Source organism: Tursiops truncatus, chromosome 3 (assembly GCF_011762595.2).
Source record: "Tursiops truncatus isolate mTurTru1 chromosome 3, mTurTru1.mat.Y, whole genome shotgun sequence".
Classification (NCBI taxonomy): domain Eukaryota; kingdom Metazoa; phylum Chordata; class Mammalia; order Artiodactyla; family Delphinidae; genus Tursiops; species Tursiops truncatus.
In genome coordinates this window covers 165,613,217-165,640,383 of record NC_047036.1, presented here as the reverse complement: position 1 = coordinate 165,640,383, position 27,167 = coordinate 165,613,217, and the positions used below count along the sequence as shown (strand labels likewise).

The 27,167-nt window shown below is 53.0% G+C and overlaps 3 protein-coding genes across 6 annotated transcripts; 2 read left to right on the top strand and 1 right to left on the bottom strand.

Moving 5' to 3' along the window:
• Positions 1 to 3,194: 3,194 nt before the first annotated feature.
• Positions 3,195 to 5,964, top strand: MCEMP1 (mast cell expressed membrane protein 1). Its single transcript, XM_019944073.3, has 7 exons — positions 3,195 to 3,310; positions 3,603 to 3,686; positions 4,261 to 4,383; positions 4,538 to 4,588; positions 4,665 to 4,790; positions 5,072 to 5,140; positions 5,263 to 5,964. The coding sequence occupies exons 1-7, from the start codon at positions 3,241 to 3,243 to the stop codon at positions 5,277 to 5,279; spliced, it is 540 nt and encodes a 179-aa protein (XP_019799632.1). The 5' UTR covers positions 3,195 to 3,240; the 3' UTR covers positions 5,280 to 5,964.
• Positions 5,965 to 6,715: 751 nt separating this feature from the next.
• Positions 6,716 to 8,981, top strand: TRAPPC5 (trafficking protein particle complex subunit 5). Of its 4 annotated transcripts, none has more exons than XM_073803320.1 (3): positions 6,799 to 6,814; positions 8,156 to 8,231; positions 8,359 to 8,981. In XM_073803320.1, exons 2-3 carry the CDS (start codon positions 8,217 to 8,219, stop codon positions 8,935 to 8,937), a joined length of 594 nt encoding a protein of 197 aa, XP_073659421.1. In that variant the 5' UTR covers positions 6,799 to 6,814; positions 8,156 to 8,216; the 3' UTR covers positions 8,938 to 8,981. The 4 variants fall into 4 exon arrangements, with proteins under 4 accessions (XP_033710369.2, XP_073659421.1, XP_033710371.1 ...); XM_033854480.2 differs by lacking the exon at positions 6,799 to 6,814 and adding an exon at positions 6,850 to 7,060; XM_033854478.2 differs by lacking the exon at positions 8,156 to 8,231 and having other exon boundaries at positions 6,716 to 6,814.
• A 13,652-nt stretch (positions 8,982 to 22,633) lies between these two features.
• Positions 22,634 to 26,928, bottom strand: CLEC4G (C-type lectin domain family 4 member G). Its single transcript, XM_033855176.2, has 9 exons — positions 26,827 to 26,928; positions 26,383 to 26,484; positions 26,024 to 26,077; positions 25,771 to 25,833; positions 25,531 to 25,635; positions 24,033 to 24,122; positions 23,666 to 23,814; positions 23,437 to 23,552; positions 22,634 to 23,152 (listed from the first exon to the last, which is right to left on the bottom strand). Exons 1-9 carry the CDS (start codon positions 26,879 to 26,881, stop codon positions 23,014 to 23,016), a joined length of 873 nt encoding a protein of 290 aa, XP_033711067.1. The 5' UTR covers positions 26,882 to 26,928; the 3' UTR covers positions 22,634 to 23,013.
• Positions 26,929 to 27,167: the final 239 nt, after the last annotated feature.

Genomic DNA, 27,167 nt, shown 5'->3' with positions numbered 1-27,167 from the left:
CGGAGCCAGGGAAATGTGTAATGCCACGGCCCCGCCCCCTATGCCTGTCCATCAGAGCAGAGCCAGTTCCCCATTGGTCCATCTCTTCTGTAGCTATTACATCAGCAGGGGCGGGGTCACATCTCTCAATGGCTGACTTCTTTGTAAGAGGAGTTGGAGGAGCTGGCATCTAATCATTATTAAATTGATCGTCCTTGAACAGGCAAGATTGGCAATACTTTAGGAAAGAGAACATTATCCTCACCAGCCAGATCTCGGGGACCATTCCAAAGTTATCTAGAATTTAATCACATATTTTAAACCTAAAACATACTCACTTTCCACACATAGAAAGTTTTAAACTTATTTTTTCCAAAGGGAGTGTAACAGAGCAGGACCCTACGGGGCCTTCCCAGGACAGACACCACCTCCCCCCATGTCCTCTGCCTGCCTCTTGTCTGTAGAAAAACTTTAGCCAAAGAATAAATTTAATCAGAGAAATGAAAAAATGCAGAACCAAAGAAAAACAAATAGGACAAAATAATAGTTTTGCCATTAAGCAAAGTCAGGACCTTTAGTTCCTCCTCAAGGGCTATAGATAATATTCTGAGCCATAGGCTTTGAGCTGCTTAGTGGATACCAAAACCCCTACCAGGTGGGGGAAGTTGACTACGTGATGACCAGACTGTAGCCATGACATAAGCTGCCGCGTCTTACACAATTTTGAGAACTGGCCTCAAGGAAATGGGAACAAACCAACCCTGGAACTGAAGATTAATTGTACTTAAAACAATCCAGATGACATTGATCAGACCACTGCATGAACAACTTCAAGGTAATTGTCGGAGCCGACTCTACTGTTTCTGCATGTAGACCCCTCCCTCCATCTATCCACCCCTGAAAAGCTTTTGCCCCCTGATCGGCAGCTGGGAGATGTCTTTTGGACATGAGTCTGCCTTCTCCCCAGGTTGCTGGCCTCCTGAATAAAGCAACCTTTTCTTTTCAACCAACACTTGTCTCTCGAGTATCGGCTTTTGAGTGGTGATATGCCAAACCTGAGTTCAGTAACAGGAGAAAATTATAATATTCTAGACCAGCACTGTCCAATATGGCAGTGAAATGTAGCCAGTCCAAGTTGAAATGTGCCTTAAGTGTAAATACATGTTTGGTTTTGAAGACTTAGTACCCCCCCCAAAAAAGGTAAACTATCTCAATAAACATGTGGTTCACAAACAACTGATTAAAAAATCGTCTGAAAAGCTGAATAGACATCTTTCCAAAGAAGACATACAGATGGCTAATGGGCACATAAAAAGATGCTCAACATCACTAATTATTAAAGAAATGTAAATTAAAACCACAGTGAGATAACCCCTGAACTTATCAGAATGGCTTTTATTTAAAAGCCTACAAATGACAAATGTTGGCAAGGATGTGGAGAAAGTAGAACCCTTCTACACTGTTGGTAGGAATGTAAATTGGTCCAGCCACAATGCAAAACATTATGGTGGTTCCTCAAAAAACTAAAAATAGAACTAATATATGATCCAGAAATTCCACTCCTGGGTATATATCCAAAAAATTGAAAACACTAATTTGAAAAGATAAAGGTACCCCAATGTTCATAGCAGCATTATTTACAATAGCCGAGATATAGAAGCAACCCAAGTGTCCATCAACAGATGAATGGATAAAGAAGATGTGATATACATGTGTGTATATACGTATATACATATACATATATACACACATACATACACACAATGGAATATTACTCAACCATGAAAAAGGATGAAATGCTGCCATTTGCAACAACATGGATGGACTTGGAGGGTATTATGCCTAGTGAAATAAGCCAGACAGAGAAAGACAAATACTGTATGTTATCACTTGTATGTGGAATCTAAAAAAAATTTTTTTTAATGAACGTATATTAAAAAACAGAAACAGACTCACAGATATAAAGAACAAACTAGTGGTTACTAGTGGGGAGAGAGAAGGGGAAGGGACAATGTATGCTTAAGGGATTAAGAGATACAAACTACTATGTATAAAGTAGATAAGCAACAAGGATATATGGTACAGCACAGGGAAATACAGCCCTGGAGTATAGTCTATAAAAATATTAAGTCACTGTGCTGTACACCTGAAACTAACATAATATTATAAACCGACTATACTTCAATTTTTAAAAACCCTGCCAAAAATCCACATTATACTCTATCAGAAGGCACCACTCTAGACTTAAAGAAAAAATTCCTTATGTACTTTGTCTCATTTTAATCCCCAGTTCTCAAGGTCAGATAGACACAAAGAGAGATTTAAGACACCTAGACAGAGTGTGAGCGCATGAATATGTATAAGCATGCAAATGAGCATGCCATGTGTACATGTGAACAGATATGCGACTGGGGGTATTCAGGAGTGTGTGTGTGCAAGTGTGTGTGTGGGTCTGGGTAGGCGAGCGGATGTGTGGATGAGGCTGGGTGTGTTTCTGAGTGTTTCTCTGTCAGGGGTCTCCAGGTGGAGGAGGAACTACTTCCAGGGTTAGGTCAAGGTGATGTCTGGCATCAGTCCCAAATGTAGGGGTGGAGTTCCAGTGGTTAGTCCCATCGCCTCATATCCGTTCCTCTCCTCCAAGGGGCCTTGAAGAAGTAGAACTTCTCAGGGTGGAGCTGAGGGGTGGGACTAGGGCAGAGGGAAGGTAGGTGTGGGGACCTAGGAATCCTGCCTCCAAGGCTGGATGCCCCTGCCCCCAAAGGTGGGACTCTGGGGTGCCACAGCATTTCCCATGAGAGCAAGAGGAGATGGGAGGATGAGGTTTATCCAGGTAGACACACACACACACACACACACACAGCGCTTCCTGTAAAGTTCCTGACCATCCTCTTTTTTAAGAAAAATTATTTTATTGAATATAATTGACATATGACATTGCATAAGTTTACGGTGTACAACATGTTGATTTGATACATTTGTATATTGCAAGTTCCTGACCATCCGATTCTGTTTCTGGGTCTATGGGCGTCTCTTCTTGGTCCCCCCTGAGACCACTGGTCTCCTAAGATCCCTCTCTAGGTTGGGGTGAGAATGTCCCAGGGTGGGAGGGTCCTGCATCCCTGAAAAGAGGAGGCTGACCTCTCTTTCCTCTCCTCCACCCCGACCCAGAGACTTCCTCATCTTCCCAGACACTTTCTAGTGGGTGGGGTTGTGTGTAGACAAATTGGTAGGCTGGGGACTACGGAGGCTGAGGAGAGCTCCATGAACCAGGAGATCAAGATGCAGGCGGCAGCCTTCAAAAACAAGAAACGGGGGTCCCCAGCCAATGAAGGTTAGACACCTTGGGTGGGGAGGGGAGAGGTACAGAGCTGAAAGTGGGGGCCGGAGGGTTCCTTCCCCCACCCAAAGTGTGTGTGTGTCTGTTTATCACCCAAATGTTCACTCACATCCTCTCCGCTTAATCAAGTTGTAGATCTGAGTTCCCCACTCCTTAACTTTACACCCAGAAGCTTGTTGAGCGCAGTGTTCCGTGAACCAAGTCGTCTGAGGCCCCCTCCCACCCTCACCCCTGCCCCAGCGCTCTCGGCAGTTTTCTTCAATCCCTCTCACTGACCTGCCCACAGGTGCAGATGACCCTGCCTATGAGAATATCACCTTCAAAACCCAGCACCAGCCAAAGGGCAGTCACTCACCACCCAAGAACAAGGGTAAGCAGCCGCCCACTAGCCCACATCACACAGCCTTGGAAGGGGCCCGTGGGAGGGACAAGGGGCCGTGTGTGGAGGTCAGGGCCAATGGGGTGGGGTGTGCTGACATCAAGGCTTGTGTGGGACAGCGGTGGGGGGGTGGCTTTGAGGAGGTGGTGATGATGATGGTGTGATTGTGCCGGTGGAGGTGCTGGTGAAGGTCTGGGTGTTGGTGACGGTGAGTAGGGGACCACGTAGTGGATCGGGACAGAACCACCTAGATAGAGCTGGTGAGGGTGCTCATGAGGTCCTGGTGATGGAAACAATGCTGGCAACAACGGGCATTGATGTTGGTGGGTGTTGGTGACAGGGGTGTTAAGGGGGGCATGATGGTGACAGTGTTAGCGATAGTTGCTTGTGGCACTGGCCAGGGTGCATGCTGGTGGCAGTGTTGTTGATGGCCACAGCTGCTTATGGTATCGGGAACAGTGGGGGTAGGTGAAGAGCTGTCGCCGGCGTTACAGTCAGTGTTGATGGTCTGAGTGGCAGTGTTGGGCCCTGGAGATGACCTGTCCTGCCTCTACCCCTGTTCCAGCCCAGTCCAAGCCAGCCTCCGACCCTGCCCAGGTCCCCCATTGGTTGCCTAGAGCCACGATGAGCCTGTATGTTCTCCTCGCTCTGTCCTGCGTCGTCCTCTTAGCCTTTGTCCTGGTGAAGAGTGAGTGAGGTGTTTTGTTCTGTTTTGGTGGTGGAGGAAGGGGCTGGGGCAGTGTGGAGGGGTTCCCAGGAGCTGGGGCGGTCCAGCGCTGCTCCCAACTGCAGACCTGAGGCGATTCTAAGGTTTTCTTGCCTCCCCACCCCATCCTGAACAGATTCCAAGATGTCCCAGGAGCTGCTCGTCTTGAGAACGGAGCTCCAGAAGGGTGAGGGAAGGACCTGGGTCGAGGTGGGGGTAGGGAGAGCAGAGGTGACACAGACATCCCTGACCCACACCCTCAGTCTCTCTTTCGGTGGGAGAGTGCCAGGACGAGGAGAAGAAGCGCTGGAACGATGTCAAGCAGGGCATTGACACGGTCAAGAGCAAGGTCCATGAAGGGAACCAGAAACTGAAGACGCTGGCGACAGGTGCCCTTATAGATCTCCACTGGGCGAATTTGCCTCCATGCCCAATATTGGGCTGGGTGCTGGGGAGTTGGGGGAGGGGACAGCAAGGGTCCCGCCCTTCCAGAGCACAAGGTTTGGAGAGGTGATGGATGTCACCCTCCAAGTCACTTGGGGAGTATATAAATGCATGGGAACTCCAAGTACATGGGCTGTGTGGCACCCCACACTGGGGGCCGGGCAGGGAGAAGGCTTCCAGTAAAGCTAAGAAAGGCCCACTTCCGCTTTTGCCCGTCTCTCCCCAGCCTCAGACATGAACCAAATCAGGACTACATTACAGAAAATCCTCCAGACGCTGAAGATGCTAAATCCACGTAAGTTGGGCCCAGGGGAGGCGGATGAGGGGCCCCCTTGGATTTGGCCCCAGATTCTCTTTCAAGAGTGGGATCTGTCTGACCTCGGATCTCCACCCTTCGCCCCCGCCCCCACCCCGCAGAGCCCACACCTCAATAAAAGAAAAGACATCAAAGCCCTGGCTACACCTCGGAGGACAAGATAGCACCTCTCAGTGAAGATGGAAAATAGGGCTCCCAGCCTGGTCTGAAGCTGCGCTTTATCCCACGTGTAGAAAATCATGTGTCCTGGTGAATGTGTTGTGGAGTTGCGTGTGTGCCTATGTGCTCGTGTGTCGGGGTAAGCACTTCATGGAGGGTGGGTATTTCAGTGTTTCCCACAGGAAGGTGTTATGGGTGAATGTTGAAGGTGGGAGTCACAGCGAGTATGGTGTGCACCCCTATGTCACTGTACATGTGATGCACACGTGTATTGCGGCGTGTTGTGAGTGTAACGCATGTCACCGTGGGTGGCTGTGGCGACCACAGAAGTGTGTCACTGTGGGTGTGGGTGTTGGTGACACGTGTTACACGTGCCCATTTCAGCGTAAACACATGTGTGTCCTGAGGGATGTTGTGTGATGGAGGCGTGAATGGGTGGGGTGGGCACACCATGGGAATGCATCACTGTAATTGTGGGTGTGTGCCCTGTCACACCCACCTGTCACGCTGTGCCGGCCTGAACAGGTGTGTGTCAACACGAGTGTGCCTGATTATGCCACTGAGGGTGTTCAGAGCGTGGACCCGCATGTGTCCATTTGTTTCTGCACTCACATTCCGTGATTCATGATGATAAAGGCCAAGGGGAAACAACGCGGCTTTCAGATCTGTTATTGGTGTGGCTGGGGAGCTTTGGAACCTGGTAGGGAGGGTCTGTAAGTGTTCAGACTCGGAGAATGAGAAAGGTCACACGGTGAACACGTGGACGTAATGCCAGGAACCCTGGGGGCACGAGGGGGCATGAGAACCAATGTCTGCAGTGGGTCCCAGTGTGTCCATGAATGTGTACCCTGGGAGCGACTGAGTCCCTGCGCCGCTGAGTGTGTGCCCATGAGGGTCTGTGGCCTGAGATGTCCAATGTCTCCCTAAGTGTTCATGGGCCCACGAATGTATGAGCCCCTGAGTATGTACTGTGCTCGGGAATGTATCTGTCCACAGGGCATGTATTCATGAGGGCATATGCCCTTAAGTGTACTATGCCCATGGCTCATGGATGTACGTCCTCTGAGAACTTGTGCCCACGAACATGCGCATGGACCCTAAGACAAGTGGACATGTTCGCATGGACATATGTGTGTCCCTAAGACAGGTGAGTGTGTGTGCATGGGCGTACGTGTGCCCCCGAGACAAGTAGACATATGCCCAAGGACGCACATGTTCCCAAGACAGAGACGTGTGCCCATCATCAAATGTGTGCTCCTGAGCAGATGGACGACCCGTGCCACTGTCCCAGACAGATCACGGGCCAACCAAGGCCAGCGAGGCCCCTGGCCCGGGCCGCACCCCTCTGTAGGGCCGCGCGGACACGCGCGCCCCCGTGCGGCCACTGTCTGGAATCACAGAGCGCGCCCCGCCCGTCCCGCCTCGACGCCTGCGCACGCCGGCCCTTTGCGGCGCCGTAAAGCAGCTCGGCCGAATCGGCTGCCGCAAGTCCCGGTGAGACCCCGCCCGCCACCACCCCTCCCGGCGCCGTGCCGCGTCCGCTCCCCAACCCCTCTCCGCGGGTCTTTGGGTCCTGGGTCAGGGTCTTGGCGTCCACGATCCCCGGAATCCCTCTTCGGCCCACCCCGGGGGACCACGAGGAGGGTGGGCTCCTTCCCGGTCCCTCTGCCTGGTCCACGCCGGGGCCGGGGTCGCGGGATCTCGGTCTTTCCACGGCTTAGCTCACCAACCCTATGGCAGGTGGGTGGAGGGGTCTCAACACTCCCCCTCCCCTCTCGCGCGCTGGGCGGCCCCCATGTAGGCAGCTGCGCACCGGGGCAGGGGCGTCCTGGAGCTCCTGAGATTCCTGGTCTTTTCATCCCCCACGCAGACCTGGTTGGGACCCTCTCAGCAACCCCAGACCCTTCCGGCTTCTGGCCAGGTCCCTGCGTAGTGGGGCGGGGTTCTCAGTTACCCCTCCCGACCCCACCCTTAGCAGGGGTGTGTGTGTCTCAGAGCCCTTGGGATTCCCCCTCTCCCGCCCCATCCGCTGCCATTCCCATCGCTGATCCACATTTTTTTTGGTTTTTTTTTGGTCTCAGCACCTCTTAGGGATTTTCTCCCAGCAACCCCCTTCCGGGTCTCTCGCCACCGACAGCTGTGGCTTCACGCCCTGTGATGGGAGGATCACTGCGCCCCTTCCTGGCTCCCCTATAACCCCCGGATCCGACAGTCCGCCCCCTCCCTCCTTCCACGGTGCAGCTACCTTTCTGGAAAGCACGCGGGTGGGGTGTTCCCAACGCCTTCTCTGGCCGCCCCCCCAGTCTTTTTACAAACGCAGGCCCACTCAAAGAGGCATGCTTCGTGCATGACAAATTGGTGCTGCCCGAGGGTGTGGGTTTGGAAGGGTTCCCAACATCCTCTCCTGGCTTGCTCCATGTGTCTTGCCTGTTCCCCAAGCTCCCAACCCTTCTGGCCGTTGGTCTCCACACACCCCCTACTCCTCTCTCCCAGTTTCTCTGACTCCGCAGGGGAGAGGCAGGGAAGTTCTCTTCACCCAGGGAAGTCAGCGCTGTTGCTGCTGGAGCGCATGGCGGGGGGAGGGATAGCTGCCAGTGTACGCTCACGGCCCCCCATCCTCGTCCCCTTCCTGCCCTAGGTTTGACGCCCCCCTCCCCGCGCACTAGTTTTCTGGTTACTCGTACAGGCGGCGGAGGGCTTAGGTCGGTGCTTTGAACGCACAAGGGTCACCTGGAACTCGAAGGGGGGTGGTTTCGAGCGCCCCCTTCTGTTCCCCCTCTTGTCTCTCCTCCCACCTTCCCCCTCTACCCCCCTCCCTCCGAAATCCTCTCCTAGCCTAGGGTACAAGCCTACCCCGTCTCCCGTTTGGCCGTGGCTGGCTAGGCGTAACGGAGGTATGCTTTACGCACAGGTGGGTACCTCCTTTCCTTCTACTCATCTCTTCCCACGTGGGAAATCACTGATGGAGCGCACAAGGGAGGTGGTAGAGAGGGGCTCCTTCCCGCCTCTGACACCCACGTTTTCTCGTCTCCCCGCAGGGCAGCGGCGGCATGGAGGCGCGCTTCACGCGCGGGAAGTCGGCGCTGCTGGAGCGCGCGCTGGCCCGGCCGCGCACCGAGGTGAGCCTGAGCGCCTTCGCGCTGCTCTTCTCCGAGCTGGTGCAGCACTGCCAGAGCCGCGTCTTCTCTGTGGCGGAGCTGCAGGCTCGCCTGGCCGCGCTAGGCCGCCAGGTGGGCGCCCGCGTTCTGGATGCGCTGGTGGCTCGCGAAAAGGGCGCCCGGCGCGAAACCAAGGTGCTGGGCGCCCTGCTCTTCGTTAAGGGCGCCGTGTGGAAGGCGCTCTTCGGCAAGGAGGCCGACAAGCTGGAGCAGGCCAATGACGACGCCCGCACCTTTTACATCATCGAGCGGGAGCCGCTCATCAACACCTACATCTCCGTGCCCAAGGAGAACAGCACGCTCAACTGCGCCAGCTTCACGGCTGGCATCGTGGAGGCGGTGCTCACGCACAGTGGCTTCCCCGCCAAGGTCACGGCGCACTGGCACAAGGGCACCACGCTCATGATCAAGTTCGAGGAGGCGGTCATCGCCCGAGACCGGGCCCTGGAGGGCCGCTGATTTCGCCCCCCCTCCCTCCGATAAAGGATGAAGATAGCCCCCTTCCCAAGCGTGTCTTGTGTCTTGTGTGAGGGCCTCAGAGATCCGCTCAACACCTTGACCCGGGAACTCCCTGGCGGTGCAGTGGTTAGGACTCGGCACTTTGACACTTTCACTGTCGAGGGTGCGGGTTCAATCCCTGGTCAGGGAACTAAGACCCCGCAAGCCCCGCAGCGTGGCCAAACAACAAAAACACCCACCTTGACCCAGGCCCCTGCCTCAGGCTGCTGAGGGATGCCAAGGCCCAAGCGTGTTTATTTATTATTATTATTTTTTTAATATTTTATTTATTTATTTGGCTGCTCCAGGGTCTTAGTTGCGGCACGCGGGATCTTTTAGTTGCGGCCCGCGGGATCTAGTTCCCTGACCGGGGATCGAACCCGGGCCCCCTGCGTTGGGAGCGTGGAGTCTTAACCACTGGGCCACCAGGGAAGACCCCCCAAGCGTGTTTATAGTACAATGGGGAGGTGGGGTGGGGGCAGAGGGAAGATAAACCAGGCCCAAGGAACTGCTGGTATGGCTGCAGGAGGGAGAATGCTGGCACCTTCTGGAATCGCAGTTGGAGGCCATCCCTCGGCTGAGGAGGTGGGGGGGGGGGTATCAGGATGGAGAGATCAGGCCAAGGGAGACTCCTTTAGACCAGGGGCTGGCACAGTTTTTCTGTAAAGGACCAGAGGGTAAACAGTTTGCACCCAGCAGCCTCTGTCCAGCTACTTTGCGCTGTAGACAGCAGTAGGTTAAGGAGTGGGTGTAGCTGTGTGTCTAGAAAACAGACAGAGGGTGGTTGGTTGTCAACCCTCCACACCTTTTTCTTTTTAATTTATTATTTATTTTATTTTTGGCTACGTTGGGTCTTAGTTGCTGCACACGGGCTTTCTCTAGTTGTGGTGTGCGGGCTTCTCATTGCAGTGGCTTCTCTTGTTGCAGAGCACGGGCTCTAGGCGCACGGGCTTCAGTAGTTGTGGCACGCGGGTTCAGTAGTTGTGGCGCACGGGCTTAGTTGCTCCGCAGCATGTGGGATCTTCCCGGACCAGGGCTCGAACCCGTGTCCCCTGCGTTGGCAGGCGGATTCTTAACCACTGCACCACTAAGGAAGTCCCCAACCCTTTTTTTTTTTTTAGACCCTTGCTACTCAGAAGTGTGGTCCCGGGCCTCAGTGTCAGCATCCTCCAGGAGCCTGTCGGAAATGCAGACCCTCAGGCCCACCCCAGAGTAACCACTCAGAGTCTGCATTTTAGCGAGGTCCCCAGGGGATTCCTGTGGGCAAACTGGGGCGGCTGCCCCCCTCCACCCCCCAAGAGTTTCCAATGCTGCAGGTCTGGGGTGAGCCGGGGATTTGCATCTCTAACAAGTTCCTAGGAACTTCTGTTAACTCCAGGGGCCGCACTTTGAGAACCCTGGCCTTAGAGACCTGGTTCTCAAGGGGAAACAGGCAGGCTCACTTGAAAGTCATCTGGGTGCTTAAAATAGTTTGCGGTTCATCTCTAAACACATGATCCCATTACCTGAACACATGTTCCTTGTTGACAAAGGAAAATAACTACATTTCAGGCAAACTGCCCTTTTGCCCACCACCCTTGGTCTCTTGATCACTCCTCACACTTCCCGCCACCCCAATGAAAGCCCTTCAGGACTTTGGAGGGGAAAATTTCTTCACATTTTCGCTTCCCCCCACCACGCCCTTGGCCAAGACCTGAACAAGTGTGTGTTTTTTTGTTTTTTTGCGGTACGTGGGCCTCTCACTGCTGCAGCCTCTCCCGTTGCGGAGCACAGGCTCCGGACGCGCAGGCTCAGCGGCCATGGCTCACGGGCCCAGCCGCTCCGCGGCACATGGGATCTTCCCGGACCGGGGCACGAACCCGTGTCCCCTGCATCGGCAGGCGGACTCTCAACCACTGTGCCCAGGGATTCTCGGTGGGGGAACGCCCTGGGCCAAACTCCTGGATGGGCTGCTTTCCAACTCCAGGCTTGATGCTCTGCCTCTCAGGAAGACGTCCACCTGTGCCCCCGTGTTCCACCTACCAACCAGGACTAGGCCAGGCTGTCCACCGAGCGGGGAGGGACCTGGCTGGAATGTCCCCGGACCGTGCACTCCAAGAGAGCAGGCACTCATCTGTCATGCTGTGTCCCCAGCTTGAGGACAGGTAGCCCTCAGTACATGTCTACTGAATGAATGACTCTGGTGGCCTGAGGCTGTTCATTCTGGGCCCCCAAATGTCCCTCTCAACCTTGATCAGGGCTAATTGTGGGGACCTGAACCCACTGCATGTTTTGCTGAGTGACAGACGAGGAACATTTTTAGCAGGGGAGAAAGTTGTCAGGTGGGCAACAGAGAGAAGTCACTGGGGGCCAGTGGGTGGGCGAAGATGGCAGGAGGCCTGGGGGGTGGGGACCCTGGGGGACTTTCATGGAGGCCAGGTGGGAGGGTGGGGACACTGCGGGGGGCTGTCACCTCGTCCAGGAGCCAGAGGAGGTGGCCTGGGGCAGTGGCAATGGGGATGGAGAGAAGCAGGTAGGTTTGAGATGAGATAGCCTTTATGATGGGAGGGACGTGGGGGTGGGTGCTTGGAAGATGCTATGGAAAATGACCAGTGTGGGTGGACAGCTGGGCAGTGAGGACACAGGAACGAGGAGGAGAAAGTTTGGGAACAAGTCCTGCTGGGCTGCGGGGAGGCCACAGGACGGGGTTCTGGATAGAGGCTGGGCCTGTGATGGAATCTGGAGTTTCCGAGCTTCTGACAACTCTGCAGGCCCAGGCGCCCCAGCCCTAGGCCATAGTGGTGCCCAGTGGCCCTACATGTTCTAACTGGGATTCGACGGCTTGCGTGATGCTAGGTTCCTGCCAAGACTCCACTTAGACACCCACACAACACACACACACACACACACACACACACACACACACACACACACACACCACAAAAGCACAAATCGACATGCAAAGACATCCACACAACACACATACAAAGATTCAGACAGGGCTTCCCTGGTGGCGCAGTGGTTGAGAGTCCGCCTGCCGATGCAGGGGACACGGGTTCGTGCCCCGGTCCGGGAAGATCCCACATGCCGCGGAGCCACTAGGCCCGTGAGCCATGGCCGCTGAGCCTGCGCGTCCGGAGCCTGTGCTCCGCAACGGAGAGGCCACAACAATGAGAGGCCCGTGTACTGCAAAAACAAAAAAAAAAAGATTCAGACACACGGACAAACAGTACTATCCAACCACAGATACCTACACAATGCAAAACTGCACATGCCCCACGTGCACACAGACACAACCCAGAGGCGTCTACACAACACACACACAAAGATACAGACCACAGGATACCACCAAACCACACAGGTACACAACGCATACACATAGACAGACACAGACAAATACACAGAAATGCACAGAGGTACACACACACACAACTTAAACACACAGAGACAACACACAGTGGGACTACAGATGCAAGATAGACGCACCCAATGTGCACACAGATACACACAACGTAATCACATGCACACATAAACACAAATGCACATATAAGTGTACCGAAACATACATAAAACGCACAGAGACACACACCACAGATATGCAACGCACACGCGCAAGTACACGGTCATACAGACACACACGTACGCCCTCTACCGGCCTTCTGCAGAACTGTTTCCAAAGAGGGCTTGATGGACAGAAGCAGGGCCCTCCTCCAGCAGCCCTCCTGCTGGAGGAGGGGAGGAGGGCTGGACTTGGCCCTCGTCCCCCCCACCCCCCATCCCCCACAGGCCTCAGTTTCCCCTTAGGACCTCTCCCTTCACCTCTGTACCACCGCCCGGCTTCAATCACCCCCAATCCTTGCTACTTCCCACAACTCTGTTCAGCCCCGTGCATCTCCTGTGCATCGCTCGTTCATGCGACGAAAAAACTCATCAATAGTCAATCTAAGAAAGAAACGGAAAAATTTATTGGAGCCAACCTGAGCATTATAACCCGGGAGACAGTCTCTCAGAGAGCTCTGAGGGCTGTTCCGAAGAGGTAAAGGAGGCCAGTATAGATGTGATTTTGGAGAAGGGGGGTTCGTGCAATCGAGCAGTCATCTTTTTATTAATTTTTTTAATTTTAACTTTAAATTTTTTATTTTTGGCCGCACCACGTGGCATGTGGGATCTTAGTTCCCCAACCAGGGATGGAACCCACGCCCCCTGATTTAGAAGCACAGAGTCTTAACCACTGGACCACCAGGGAAGTCCCTCATCTTTTTTTTTTTTAATTTTATTGAAGTATAGTTGATTTACAATGTCGTGTTAATTTCTGCTATACAGCAAAGTGAGTCAGTTATACATATATATTCTTTTTCATATTAAATATTTGAGTACTCATCTTGGTAGAAGGTTGCCGCTGTTCTTGAGGAACGGATATCTTAGTTAATGGTGTTAGTGGTTTCCTAAGGATGGGATGATGCAAGAAACTGAGTTCATAAAATTGTCTCCTGGAAATCCCGGTCTATCCGAGGGCCAGTTCTGCCAATTTTCCTACAGCACAAAGTGCCTCATCCTGTTACAATCCCCTCCCTTTCGGTCTTAATTTCGACCAAAGTTTGGGAGGCATTTCGTGACCAATTTGTCCCATGGTGCTAGGAATGCTCGTTCCCAGGCCTGGCGAAGATTTCATGGATACAGCCACTCAGTGTGCTATTAGTGGACTGTTACAGTAGCCAAAAGCTTCTGGACTACCTCTCTTACTAGCTCATTATGGTCCAGGCAATGGTTCCCTCTGTTGCTTCTTCCCATAGCTAGAGTTACATTATTACAATCACTGATCTTATAAGACTATGTATATGATCAACCATTTCAAGTCACCTAATCATGATTAAATTTACCTGAGGCTCGATAACACATTTTTTAAAGTCTTCTTTTTAATACATTTATTTATTTTATTTTACTTATTTATTTTTGGCTGTGTTGGGTCTTTATAGCTGCACATGGGCTTTCTCTAGTTGCGGCGAGCGGGGGCTACTCTTTGCTGCGGTGCGTGGGCTTCTCATTGCGGTGGCTTCCCTTGTTGCAGAGCATGGGCTCTAGGCACGCGGGCTTCAGTAGTTGTGGCTCATGGGCTCTAGAGTGCAGGCTCAGTAGTTGTGGTGCACGGGCTTAGTTGCTCCGCGGCATGTGGGATCTTCCCAGACCAGGGCTCGAACCCATGTCCCCTGCATGAGCAGGTAGATTCTCAACCACTGCACCACCAGGGAAGTCCCTCGATTACACCTTTCGTAATGCAAGAAACAATAATCTGGTGAAAGAGGCAGAATACAAGTAATATAGCTAGTGGCATTAATAAGGTCATAAGTAAGTATTTAAGCTGAGAACTACCATTAGGTACTGCCCAGGATCGCCCCAGGTTGTCTGACCAGTCTGTTCAGCATCCATCTCTATCTTTAAGGAAAATGGTATATTAGCATTGTATGGAAAGTTCACCGAAGATGTCTGCACCTATAAGGCGAGTGGTGGCTCGTCGTGACCCCTTACAGATTGTGGAAGGAATGTCACCGTCTAAGGAGTTACAGGGCTGGCGCCAGAGGGAGAAAATTGATCTTTATGGTTGAGTAGGTATTTCTGCCGTTGGGGAGGTCTGGTTCACACATAATGCAGATGCGCCATGCACACAAGAGGGCGAGGGAGGAGACCAAAGGGCAGAGGAAGAATTTTATGTTTAAATTTTTCTCGTCTCCCCTTAAAATGTGAATTTGTTTTAAAGCACATTCTCCGCATTCAAAGACCTTATTCTTTATTTTTAAATTAATTAATTAATTTTTGCTGTGTTGGGTCTTTGTTTCTGTGCGCGGGCTTTCTCTAGTTGTGGCAAGTGGGGGCTACCCTTCATCGTGGTGCGCTGGCCTCTCACTATCGCGGCCTCTCTTGTTGGGGAGCACAGGCTCCAGACGCGCAGGCTCAGTACAACTGTGAATTTTTATTTCATCACTGTCATTCACTCACTCATTCATTCATTCATGCATTCAGTGAGACACTGGACACCATGATGGGCCCTTGGGGCTGATGTCATGAACAAGCTGGACAAAATCTCTCCCCTTGGAGCTGAGACGTTCTCTCTGGGGAGACAGACAAATGTCAGATGGTGACGGATGTCAGAGACATAAAGGAGATAGGAGGAGGGGGTGTCAGAGGCACTATTTAAATAGTGATCCAGGAAAGCTCTCTGAGTAGGTGACGTTTAGCCGGAACCCCTGCAGAGAATGAGACCCCCAGCTCATGGATAGGGGGAGGGATCCCCAGCAGGGGAAACAGCACTTGCAAAGGGCAAAGACGAGCCCGCAAGGCCCTGTGTAGCTGTCACCTGCCCCTTCTGCACACGCCTGGGGATCCCCTGGGCAGTAGGGTCTATTGGAGGAAATCGAGGGGGGCTGGTGTGATAAGTAGAGTGGGCCCAGCTGCGACCCCTGCCCCGGGCTGAGCACAGCATTGCCCACCACCACCTGCCTTCTCCCCACCCCATCAGCCACATTCCTTATCTCTTGACTGGTCCTGTCTCTCCTCCTCCACGACCCCACCCCCGGTCACCATCTTCCCTCCTGGACAATGGTGGCAGTCCCCTCTCCACAGCCGCAGGACCACATCTTCTCCCGCTTCCAACCCTCCATGCCTCCCCTGCCTGGAGTTCAAGGGCTTTACCTGCTGCTCTTCAGCCTCTCCGGCCACACCTTCCCCCACCCCCACTCCCTACAAGACTCCCCAGGTGCACTCTTACACCTCAGGGCCTTTGCACTGGCAGCTGCCACTCCTGGGGTGCCAAGCTGGCCTGCAGTGACAGTTTGCACGGAGGCCTCCCTGACTGCAGAGGCCGGGCTGGAGGCCTCCTCTGAGACCCCACAGTCCTCTGTATTCCCCTTACCCAGTCCATCTGTGTTAGGTGGGCCTCTCCTGGGACCCAGAGCTCCCCGCGGGTAGGACCTGGGCCCCCTTCCTGGAGGGGCTCTGAGCTCACAGGCAGATGTGCCCCTCCTTACTCCCCTTCCCAACCGTCATCCACGCAGAGAGCAGGTCAGCAGGAAGAGGAAAGGCACGTGTGGGATGGGAAGCGGCTGGCTCTGCACTATCACGTCCTGGAGCTCACGTGGCTGATTTTGTTTTTTTGTGCTGTTGTGGGTGGCGAGGGCTTGGGTGGGGGGTCTCAGGATGAGGGGGACACAGAGGCTGGCTTGTCCACATCCTTCCTTCTGGAGGGACTCCCAGGCCCAATGCCCACTCCCTCCAGCCCCTCCAGGCCCCAGCACATCCCCAGGGACCAGGGGGGCTGAGCCAGCCCATCCTGGGAATCCTGAGAGCATTCCAGGACTGCACTGGGAGATTCGGGGGTTTCTCTCTGACATTGCCCATGGTTCTCTGAGAGGATGGGATATTGTGTGGGGACCAGGCTAGAGGATGGCTCCCAGCCCCCTAGAGATACAGGGACCCCGGGCTCCACCATCAGGGACCCATGCTCTGAGCTTCCTGGAAACCCAGGAATCCAAACCCTTAAGGACCCAAGAAGCCAGGACCCCAAGCCCCACACTCAGTGACCCAGGCCCCTAGCCCTTTGGAGATCCAGGATTTCAGGACCCCAGTCCTGACTTTCAGGACCCCAGAAATCCAGGCCCCCAGCCCCTTAGGGACCCAGGAAGCCAAGACACTAGTCTCTTTTTTTTTTAACACTGGGTCTGTTTTATTTATTTGTTTGTTTGTTTATTCCGGTTTTTTGGCCATGCTGCATGGCTTGCGGGATCTTAGTTTGCCGACCAGGGATTGAATCCCAGCCACGGCAGCGAAAGCCGTGAAAGCGCCAAGTCCTAACCACTGGGCCGCCAGCGAATTCCCCAAGATCCCAGTCTTGACCCTCAGGAACCCAGAAATCCAGGACCCCAGGTCCTCAGTCCCTCAGGGACCAGGGCCCGAGACCTTAAGGACTTTGGTCTAGGATGGTGAGGTTTTTCTGCTCCATCTGGCTCTTCTGCAGGCTGGTTCCCTAGGTTGGTCAGGACGGTAGGAGTGCTGCCCTCTTCTGGATATACCTGGTCACTGCTTCCCCCGACTGGGTGACTCCCCACAACCCGCGTGGGTGAGAGAAGGCCACGGAGTCCCAGCTCCACCCCCTTCTCCTGTGGGCCTCAGTTTCCTCATCTGTAAAGTGGGTATATGCACAGTTCTCTCACGTAGGCTGTTGTGTGCATAAGTCCTTCGGCACGATTAAAAAAAAAGTCTCTTCCGCAGGATAGAGAGAAGCCAGCAACAGATGGGAGCGCTGTTAGCACTATTTCCCGAAACACATCAATGTCGCATATCTCCCATTATTAATACCCTCCCCCGCCCCCCGCCACAAAGCACAAAGGCTCTTGGAAGAAAACTCCCTGCAGCCAGCAGGGCCCTGTGTGGCTGGCACCTTCCTTGCCTGCATTGTTCCTTTGCTCAGCTCCAACCACATCTGCACACGTTTCTGTTTTTTGAGCCCTCTGGCTGGCCCTTCCTCATCCTCCAGTTCTCTGCCCTCCAAGAGAAGTGGTCCCAGCTAAAGCGGCCCCTAGCCCCTCAGTCACCCTGTCAATGGTCTCTATGACCCCCACCTGTGAAGGTGTCTGGTTTGCTTATATCTTGCACAGTGCCCATTAGAACACGAGTTCCAGAAGGGCAGGGGCAGTGCCTGTTGTCACCACCGAGTCCCCAGCCCGTGGCGCAGGGCTAGGCACACAGTAGGTGCTTTACAGACATCACATCTGTAGGAGTTTCTTAATGACTGCTGTAAGGAATTACCTCAAACTGGCTGGCTTTAAACAACGTAAGTGTATTATCTTGCAGTTCTGGAGGTCAGAAGCCCAATACAGGTCTCACTGGCTAAAATCAAGGCGTGGACAGGGTTGCCCTCCTCCTGGACATTCTAGAGAGAATGTTTTCTTAGCTTTTCCAGCTTCTAGAGGCCCCCCACTTTCAATGGCCTGTGGCCCCTTCCTCCATCTTCAAAGCAAACAGTGTAGCATCTTTCAACCTTTCTCTGACTCTGATCCTCCTGCCTTTCTCTTATAAGGGCTCTTGGGATAACACTGGGCTTACCTGAGTAGTCCACGATCATCTCCCCATCTCCAGATCCTTAACTTAATCTCAACTGCAAAGCCCCTTTCACCCTGTCAGGTTGCCTATTCACAGGTTCCAGGGATTGGGACGGAAACATCTTTGGGGGTCATCGTTCAGCTGATCACAGCACCTGAGGAGGTAGATGTTATTATTGTTCCCATTTGATAGATGCAAAAACTGAGGCTCAGGGAGGCAAAGTCACTTGCCTAGGCTCACCCATCGAGTAAGTGGCAAGCACAGGTTCTAGACTCTGGTCCTTCTGTCTGCGTCTGTCAAATCCATCCATTTGAGCCATCTGTGAGTGGACGTGGGGACACAGGAGAGGGAAGAGTTGGGGGCGGGGTGGTGAGGTGGATGGCAAAGGGGCTGCCAAGGGGACAGGAGGAGTGTGTGTTCTGTCCTACCCTAGGGGCTTCCCCAGATACCTCAGCCAACCCAGTAAGATGCCTCAGGATCCCGGACGGGGGGTCCTGGAATTGGGGGGGAGGGATGCGGGAGGTTGGAAACGACAAGCTACTCTGTCCCAAGTTCACTTCCTTGGAAAACGGGGTGACAGATAGGGCCGTTCCATCCAGGAAACCCTGGCTGGGCTCCAAGGTCATCTTTGATTTGCTGACTCAGCCCCAGACAGTGGGGTCATGTGGTCACTCAGGGGGCTGTTGGTGGGAACACCTACTGGGAAAGGGTAAGAGGGTGGCCGGAAGGGGTCTCTTCTGCCCCCAACCCCCTGCTTCCCAGCACAAGCCCCTTTGGCCTCTCCAAGACAGACCCTGCTTTCCCTCCCCCTCCTCACTCCTTAGGATAGAAGTGCAGGGAGCGGGGGGACTGCTTTTCCACAATGTTCCACTTCCAATTTCACCACGTGGGCACACCACCTTCTATTTCTCCTCATCACCTCCTCTTCATCACCTGCCAGACTGTGAGCCCCAAGAAGGCAGCAACCACAACCTGAACCCCAACATTTCATTATGACAATGTTCAAGCAGACAGAAAAGTTGAGTTTTAGAATGAAAATCCATCCCTACATTCTACAATCAACACTGTCTATATTTGCTTGATTACAAATCTGTTCATCCATCCACCCCTCAATCCATTTTATTTTTCATGCATTTCAAAGTAAGGTGCAGACATTAGCTCACTCCAGCCCCCTACATATCAATACTAAATCCCCCTCCCAAATGCTCCAACCCACAGACCGTGAACGAGAGGTCAATGTTCACTGGCTGCTCTCCTAACTTTTTTCCCTTTTGAGTAAAATAACTTAGGATGAAATACACAAATTCCAGCAGTGTTTTCTTGGAGCTTTGACAAATGCATTCACCTGGGTAATCCAAACTTCTATCAAGGTACAGAATGTTTCCATCATTCCAGAAAGTTCTTTCATGGCCCTTCTCAGGAAGTCTCTGCCTCTGATCCCGGGGAACGATTGTGCCCACAATTTTCCAAGCTTGAGTAGTTCTGCCTATTCTAGAACTTCATATAAATGGGCTCATAGCGTCTATACGATTTTGTGGGTGGCTGCTTCCACTCAGTCTAAGGTAAAAAAACAAGAGGTTATTTTTACCTCTTGTTCTCCATTGGAACTCCAGTGCCTGGCATACAGTAAGTGCACAAGAAATGTTTCTGGGTGAGAAAATGATGGCATTGAATGCATGAATGAATGAAAGAAATTGCTCCTTGTTCACGGAGACTTGCTCTCCCATCAGCTCTCCCCTCTCCAGCTTCTCTCTGGCCAACCTCCTCCTCGGTCTGCTGAAGCACCACTGTTGTCACCCCCAGAAGGCCCCTCTTTGGGGTGCAGTCAACAACCCTTCTATTTGTCTCTGTTCAGGGGGCTGTAGTTCCAAACAGCAGAGACCCCTCCCCAACCTCCCGCTTCCCAGCCCCCTGCCCTGTCTCATCTTCCCGTGAAAACATGTGTTATCAGGCACATGTAAACCCGTGCTTCCTGCTTTCCCACAATATCAGCTTCAATTTCCAGCCTCATTTCCGCCCCTCCTGCTCTTCTCTAGATAAGCACCTCCACCTGGTTCTAGAACGGCTAAAGCCTCTCTTGGGTCAAAAATACCCTCCCTGAGCCACCAGAGCCTGGAGACATCGCTGAGTACTGGAGATGCAAAAAGGGTGCAACCACTTTGGAAAACTGTTTGGCTTATAAACTTAATCACTTACCTACTATCTGACCCACTCCCAGGTGTTTACCCAAGAGAAGTGAAAACTCAAATCCATAAAAAGTTCTGCATGAGATTATTCACAGTAGCTTGGTTCATACTCTCACATTCAAACAACACAAACATCTGTCAACAGGTGACTGGATACACAGATGGTGGTCCAGCCGATCAATGGGAGATGATTCAGCAATGAAAAGAAACAAACTACAACAGCGTGGGTGAATCTCAAAAACACTATATGTCCAGAGAAAGAATCCAGGCACAGAGCACTACACACTGTACGATTCAGTGTATATGGCATTTGAGAAAAGACAAATCTCATCAATAGTGACGGAAAGCAGGTCAGTGGTGGCCTGGGGGAGGGGAGGAGGGGAGGATTGATTGGGAAGGGACAAGAAGGAATTTTAGGAGGTGATGGAAATGTTCTAGATCTGCAGTGCAGTGGTGCTTACACATCTGTATATATTTCTCAAAACTTGTTAAGTTGTAAGCTTGAAATAAGTGCATTTAAAATAAAAAATTTTTTTCAACTGTTGTAAAATAAACATAACATAAAATGTACCATCTTAACCATTTTTAAGTGGACAGTTCAGGAGTGTTAAGTATATTCGCATCGTTCCAGAATTGTTTCGTCTTGCAACACTGAAACTCTGTACCCATTAAACAACAGTATTTGTCCTTATTTCACACAGCATAATGCTGTAATATGTGTCAGAATTTCCTTCCTTTCTAAGGCTGAATAATATTCCATTATATGGATGAGTATGTTTGGTTTATCCACTCATCCACTGATGGACACTTGGGTTGCTTCTCCCTGTTGGCTATTGTGAATAATGCTGCTATGAACACGGGTATGCAAATATCTCTTCAAGACCCTGCTTTCCGTTCTTTTGGATATCTATCCAGAAGTGGAATTGCTGGGTGACATGGAGTTTCTTGGGGGGAGCCTGACCCTCGTGACCTTGATTTCAGTCCAGTGAAACTAATTTTGTTTGTTTATTTTCTCTTTTTGGCCGCACTGCACAGCATTCGGGATCTTAGTTCCCCGACCAGGGATCGAACCCATGCCCCTGCAGTGGAAGCATGGAGTCTTAACCACTGGACCGCCAGGAAGGTCCCAATGAAACTAATCTTGGACTTCTGACCTCCACAACTGTAGAATAGATGTATATTGTTTGAAGCCACCGAGTTGGCAGGCATTTGTTACAGCAGCAGTAGGAAACTCATACGCTCTTCCAAGCTGACTGTCTGGAAATCCATCAGTCTGGTCAACAGTCTACTAGGTATTTTATCTATCCATAAGTCAGATGGCTCCTGGGAAAGGTCAATGCCTTGCTCTGGGTTGGCGTTTATTTATTTATTTATTTATGGCCACACCACTAGGCATGTAGGATCTCTGTTCCCCCACCAGATATCGAGCCTGCACCCCCTGCAGTGGAAGTGTGGAGTCTTAACCACTAGACTGCCAGGGAAGTCCCCTACGCTGCAGGTTAGAGGATTCAGAGAAGGTTTGGGGGTTCCCTGGTTACAGCACTGAAAGATTCTGTCTGGCCAGGGAGTTGGGGTGCTGTTCCCTCCTGTTCCTGCTCCATGGATGCTCTCAGGGCTGGGCAGCTTGGGGGCTCTAAGCAGCTTTGGTTCTGGGCTCAGCTCTGCACAGAACTAAAAGCTGCTAGCCTGTCACTCCCCTCAGTTGGACAGTTGGATCCGTCTCCACTGGAAATGCTGGGAGAGCCCCCAGGTCCCCAAGACAGGAGCAGGAAGCTTTGGGAGTGCAGGGTAAATTCAGATCAAAAGTCTCCAGTTGATAAAGCCAGGCTGTGTGCACCCCACACCCCCCAAATGGGTTCAGCCACAGCTTACACTTTCCAACACTCTCTACCTGCAAAGCCCTCCCTTCCCAGCTCCATGTGCTGAAATCCCATTGTTCTTGGAAGGTCCATCTTCTCTGGATGTATTTCCTGAACATCCCACAGAACCTGGGTGCCCGAGACGAAAGGGACATGCTCATCAGATCCGGGCAGCCCCTCTCCCACCTGTCTCAGGGCCTTGTGTCAGGCTGCCCGTAGTCTCCACAATAGGGTGACAGTCTCCTCAAGGAACAGGGCCAGCACTGCAGCATCTCAGCAGAGTTCCTCTCCCTGGGGACACAGGTGGCTCCTTCAAACGCACCATGTATTCCTCAGTCGAGTCACTGGTCACATTGTCCCAGGGGTAGGGATGGGGGTCAGACTCATTCCTGTGTCCCCAGTGCCCTACAGCCCCTGGCCCAATGCAGGTTACCCACTGGGTTTGGGGGGTATCATAGGCCCCTGAGGTCAGGGTCACTCACATGGGTGACATCAGAGTCCCTGAGATAAAGCTTAGAACAGCTAACCAGAGCCAGGAGCCAAGATTCATTTCTCATTTATTGATGCTCCCTCGGGCTGCAAAGAAAGCTCTCAAAATCCCTTCTTTGAGGCCTTCCGTCTGCATGGTAAATAAAGTAAATTAAACAGCTCCATCCTTGAGTTACTTGACCTTGGTTAGGGAGGGCGATAGGGTCAGATCACAGGGCTGGGGAGCTCAGATTTTGGGGTTGGGTGGGGACTAGGTGAGGTCCACGGGTGAGGGGTTGCAGTGAGGCTAGAGCGGAGGTCTCAGAGTGCAGTTACTGGCCTACGCTGTGGGTGGGGCGGGAAATTAATGGAGGTGGGCGGAGCCAGGACGGTGAGCGGCTCAGGCGATTGGACAAGTGCCAGTGGGCGTGACTCTGGGGCACTAGGGGAGGTCAGCAGCTGAGCCTCTTCTCACAGATCCAGCTGTCGTCCCTGTTGTCGCACGGTGCGTCGTTCCACATCCCCGTGCGGAGAATCATGATGCAGTCCTCGCGCCCCAGCGAGTCGTTGGGCTCCCCCTGATTCCAGTGGCTGCAGTGGTTTAGCGGGGGTGTTGCTGGGAGGCTAGGCTGAGGATGGCCATGGGGTCCAGCCTTCCTTTCCGGGGTCTAGCCTGTTTATTGCTTGGGGCTAACCTAGACATCCTGAGGGTCTAACCTGAGCACACGCACCTGGGATATAACTTTCTAACCCCAGAATTTAACCCTAGTCACTTCCTGGGTGTAGCCCGCCCATCCCTAAGGAGGCCCGGAGATCTGGCCGAAGCGCTTCTCCTAGGATCCGAACTGTCAGCCTCCCCAAGTCCCTTCCTTCACCTGAAGCTGAGCGGGACTCCGTCCACCCACTGGTAGCCCCGGATCCTGCGCGCCCTGCGCACGGCCCTCAGGCCCAGCCAGTAACCGCGGCCACCAGTGTTCCGACTTAGGAAGACCTGGGCAAGAGGGGAGACTGAGCCACGCGTCCGGCCGGCCCCGCCCCCAACCACGCCCCCTCAGGTAAACTCCTTCTCCCCGCCCCCCGCCCCCCAAAGCCGGAGCTGCGCACCTGCTCATCCAGGCCCCCGACAATCACCAGGTGCGCTCCGGCGCCCTCGCAGTGGCGCTGCGCCTCCACCCACGTGGCCCGTTGGGTGGAGAAAAGGTAACAGGAGCCCTGGAATGGCAGCCACGACTTGGGGCACTCCTCGCAGGAGCCTGCAGGGTGGCGAGGATCAAAGAGGTGATTTGCTCCCAAATGGAGCAGATGGTGAGGATTGGGGAGGGGAGTGTTGGAGCACTGGGCTCAGGGTCGGTGCCACTGAGACCAGGCCAAGGTCAAAGGGCGGGGCCAGGCGGATCAGGGAACCCTGGGGCCCAAGGGCGGGATCCACTTGTCCTCTCCTCTCCCCTTCACCCCTCCGGATCGTGCTCACTGTTCCCGAGCCGGACTCCTTCCAGCGCTCGGAAGAGCTCAGTGCGGATGTTCTCACGGTCCCTACCGGCTTCAGCCAAGCTCTGGGTCACTGCGAGGTAAAAGGAGTCCAGGTTATAGCTAGGCTCAGCATCAGTAATAGAGTCATGATCAGTTAAGGTCAGCATCCACTTCCGTAGTCATTGCCAAGGTCAAGAATGACAGCACCCATTTTTGGATTGGGTTGTTTGTTTTTGTTATTGAGCAAACAACCCAATCCAAAAATGGGCAGAAGACCTAGATAGACATTTCTTCAAAGAAGATATACAGATTGCCAACAAACACGTGAAAGAATGCTCAATATCATTAATCATTAGAGAAATGCAGATCAAAACTACAATGAGATATAATCTCACACCGGTCAGAATGGCCATCATCAAAAAATCTAGAAACAATAAATGCTGGAGAGGGCGTGGAGAAAAGGGAACCCTCTTGCACAGCTGGTGGGAATGTGAATTGATACAGCCACTATGGAGAACAGTATGGAGGTTCCTTAAAAAACTACAAATAGAACTACCATATGACCCAGCAATCCCACTACTGGGCATATACCCTGAGAAACCCATAGTTCAAAAAGAGTCATGTACCAAAATGTTCATTGCAGTTCTATTTACAATAGCCCAGAGATGGAAACAACTTAAGTGTCCATCATCGGATGAATGGATAAAGAAGATGTGGCACATATATACAATGGAATATTACTCAGCCATAAAATAAACGAAATTGAGTTATTTGTAGTGAGGTGGATGGACCTAGAGTCTGTCATACAGAGTGAAGTAAGTCAGAAAGAGAAAAACAAATACCGTATGCTAACACATATATATGGAATTTAAGAAAAAAAAAAAGGTCATGAAGAACCTAGGGGTAAGACGGGAATAAAGACACAGACCTACTAGAGAATGGACTTGAGGATATGGGGAGGGGGAAGGGTAAGCTGGGACAAAGTGAGAGAGTGGCATGGACATATATACACTACCAAACGTAAAATAGATAGCTAGTGGGAAGCAGCCGCATAGCACAGGGAGATCAGCTCGGTGCTTTGTGACCACCTAGAGGGGTGGGATAGGGAGGGTGGGAGGGAGGGAGATGCAAGAGGGAAGAGATATGGGAACATATGTATATGTATAACTGTATGTATATGTATAACTGATTCACTTTGTTATAAAGCAGAAACTAATAATTGTAAAGCAATTATACTCCAATAGAGATGTTAAAAAAACAGCAACAATGACATCACGGTCAAGGACTGTTATAGCTGGGTAGGGTCCAGTTGCAGTTGGGGTTAGGAGTTGCAGTCAAGGTCAGAGTCCAGAGGTCAGGGTTAGGATGGAGGACACGACTGGGGTCAATGGTCAGGATCACAGGACAGGTGGGGGTCACAGAAGGGTCCGGAGGTGAATCAAGGGTAGGGTAACAGCCGGGGTGAGGGGTCAGGGATCATGGCAATGTCCTGCCCTCACCGCGCTCGCTCAGTTCTTTCAGGGCGCTCTCCTGCTGGATCAGCTTCGACTGTGCCTCTCTAAGCTTGGTGTGCACGGTCTGCAGCTGCGCCTGAGTCCCCAGGCCTGGGAAGGGGGGCGAGGATGGGGACGGGACATCTGAGACCAGCCTGCCACCCCCGCTACACGCCAGAGCCCAGCTCCCACTCGCCTCCTCCAATCCCGGCCACAAGCCCCGCACCCTCGGTCCACCAGTCTCACAGCAGCTATTGCAGGCTCGGACCTCCTCCTTCAGGACACCCAGCACCGCCGTCTGCTTCGAGGCTGGAACGATCCCCCGTCCACCCCACACACTCCAGGTCACCCTCGCGGACTCACAGGACCCTGCCCAACTCCAGGGCCAGTCTAGCAGACTGTGAGGTCCCCACCGACCCACCCACTACCCCGACGCCAGGGTCCAAGACCCTTCCGCCCCCGAACTTTGGGGACCCAAGAGCCCCTGTTCTGCACGTACAGTTTGTCCTCAGCAGATCCTGCTGGCCAAGCAGCGCCCTGCGCTCTGTGGAGGCTGCAGAGAGAGGGGGACTCGGGAACTCTCCCCGCGGCCCGAGGGGTGCAGGGACCCTGATCACCGGACACACAGAGTGGGTGGACAGGCGTGCAGCGCACGTGATGTGCACACACACCGACAAAGGACAAACACATTCACAGGCACATATGCACACACGTGGGTGCACACAAACTCTGTTCTGACGTGTTCACACTCAGACCCAGGCAAGGGCCTGGGACCTGGCCGGTGTGCTCAGGGACGGAGAAAAGGTCTATGTCCCCAGCGGGGCTGGACACGACCTCCCCCGTTGTCCAGTCACTCACCCTTGGAAAACAGGACGCTCAGAACGAGGGCCCACAGGATTGTGACCACCAAGAGAGCCAGGGCCAGGAGGAGGGGTCTCTGTCCCCAGCGTCCCCAGTGCCCTGGGATAACACAGATGGACTCCTGAGTTCCTCCTGAGTTCCTCCGGTACCAGGACCACCCTGGATCCCTGGGCCCTGAGGACTGAACCCTGGATGCTTGGGTTTCTCTCAGGAAACTGAGATTCAGAGAGGTACGGTAACTCGTCTGTGGTCACACAGCCCCTAAGTGGCGGAGTTGAAATTTTAATCCAGGTCCAGCTGGCTCTAGGGCCTGTGGTGTCTCTCCTGCACTCACTACGTAGGCCCTCTCTGGGCTGGTCCTCTCCATGCTCCCATCAAACCCCAAACCACTGGTCAGAGAGGGACCCCAGGGGACCTGTGAGGCAGCCCCATTGCTCATACCTCCGGGGACCTCCTCCAGCCTGCCGTCCCACCTGCTGTACCCGGCCATGTCCATGGTGAACAGACATCCAGCTCTGGGAGTAGATATAAAAGTAGCCTCATCCTTCTCCCCGCCCCACCCACCCTCTTCCTTCCTTCCCGTCTCCTGTGTCTCAATTCCTGGTGCAGAGAACCACTGACCAATCACAGCGATGGGCCCTTTCTGGGCTGGGCTTAGCTGGGCTGGACTGGGCAGGGAGGGGAAGTGGGGAGCTGAGGGGGGTTAAGGGAGGGTAGAAGGAACGGGGGGAGTGAAGTGTGTGTGTGTGTGTGTGTGTGTGTGTGTGTGTGTGTGTAGTCCC

Bases quoted from the DNA above. Each gene is read 5' to 3' on its own strand.
- CLEC4G (XM_033855176.2), bottom strand. From the start codon at position 26,881: ATGGACATGGCCGGGTACAGCAGGTGGGACGGCAGGCTGGAGGAGGTC. The intron at 26,485-26,826 runs GTATGAGCAATG...GTGTTATCCCAG, and splicing joins GCTGGAGGAGGTCCCCGGAG to GGCACTGGGGACGCTGGGGA. The intron at 25,636-25,770 runs GTGAGACTGGTG...CCCCCTTCCCAG, and splicing joins CCGAGCCTGCAATAGCTGCT to GCCTGGGGACTCAGGCGCAG.
- MCEMP1 (XM_019944073.3), top strand. From the start codon at position 3,241: ATGAACCAGGAGATCAAGATGCAGGCGGCAGCCTTCAAAAACAAGAAA. The intron at 3,311-3,602 runs GTTAGACACCTT...ACCTGCCCACAG, and splicing joins GGGGTCCCCAGCCAATGAAG to GTGCAGATGACCCTGCCTAT. The intron at 4,384-4,537 runs GTGAGTGAGGTG...CATCCTGAACAG, and splicing joins AGCCTTTGTCCTGGTGAAGA to ATTCCAAGATGTCCCAGGAG.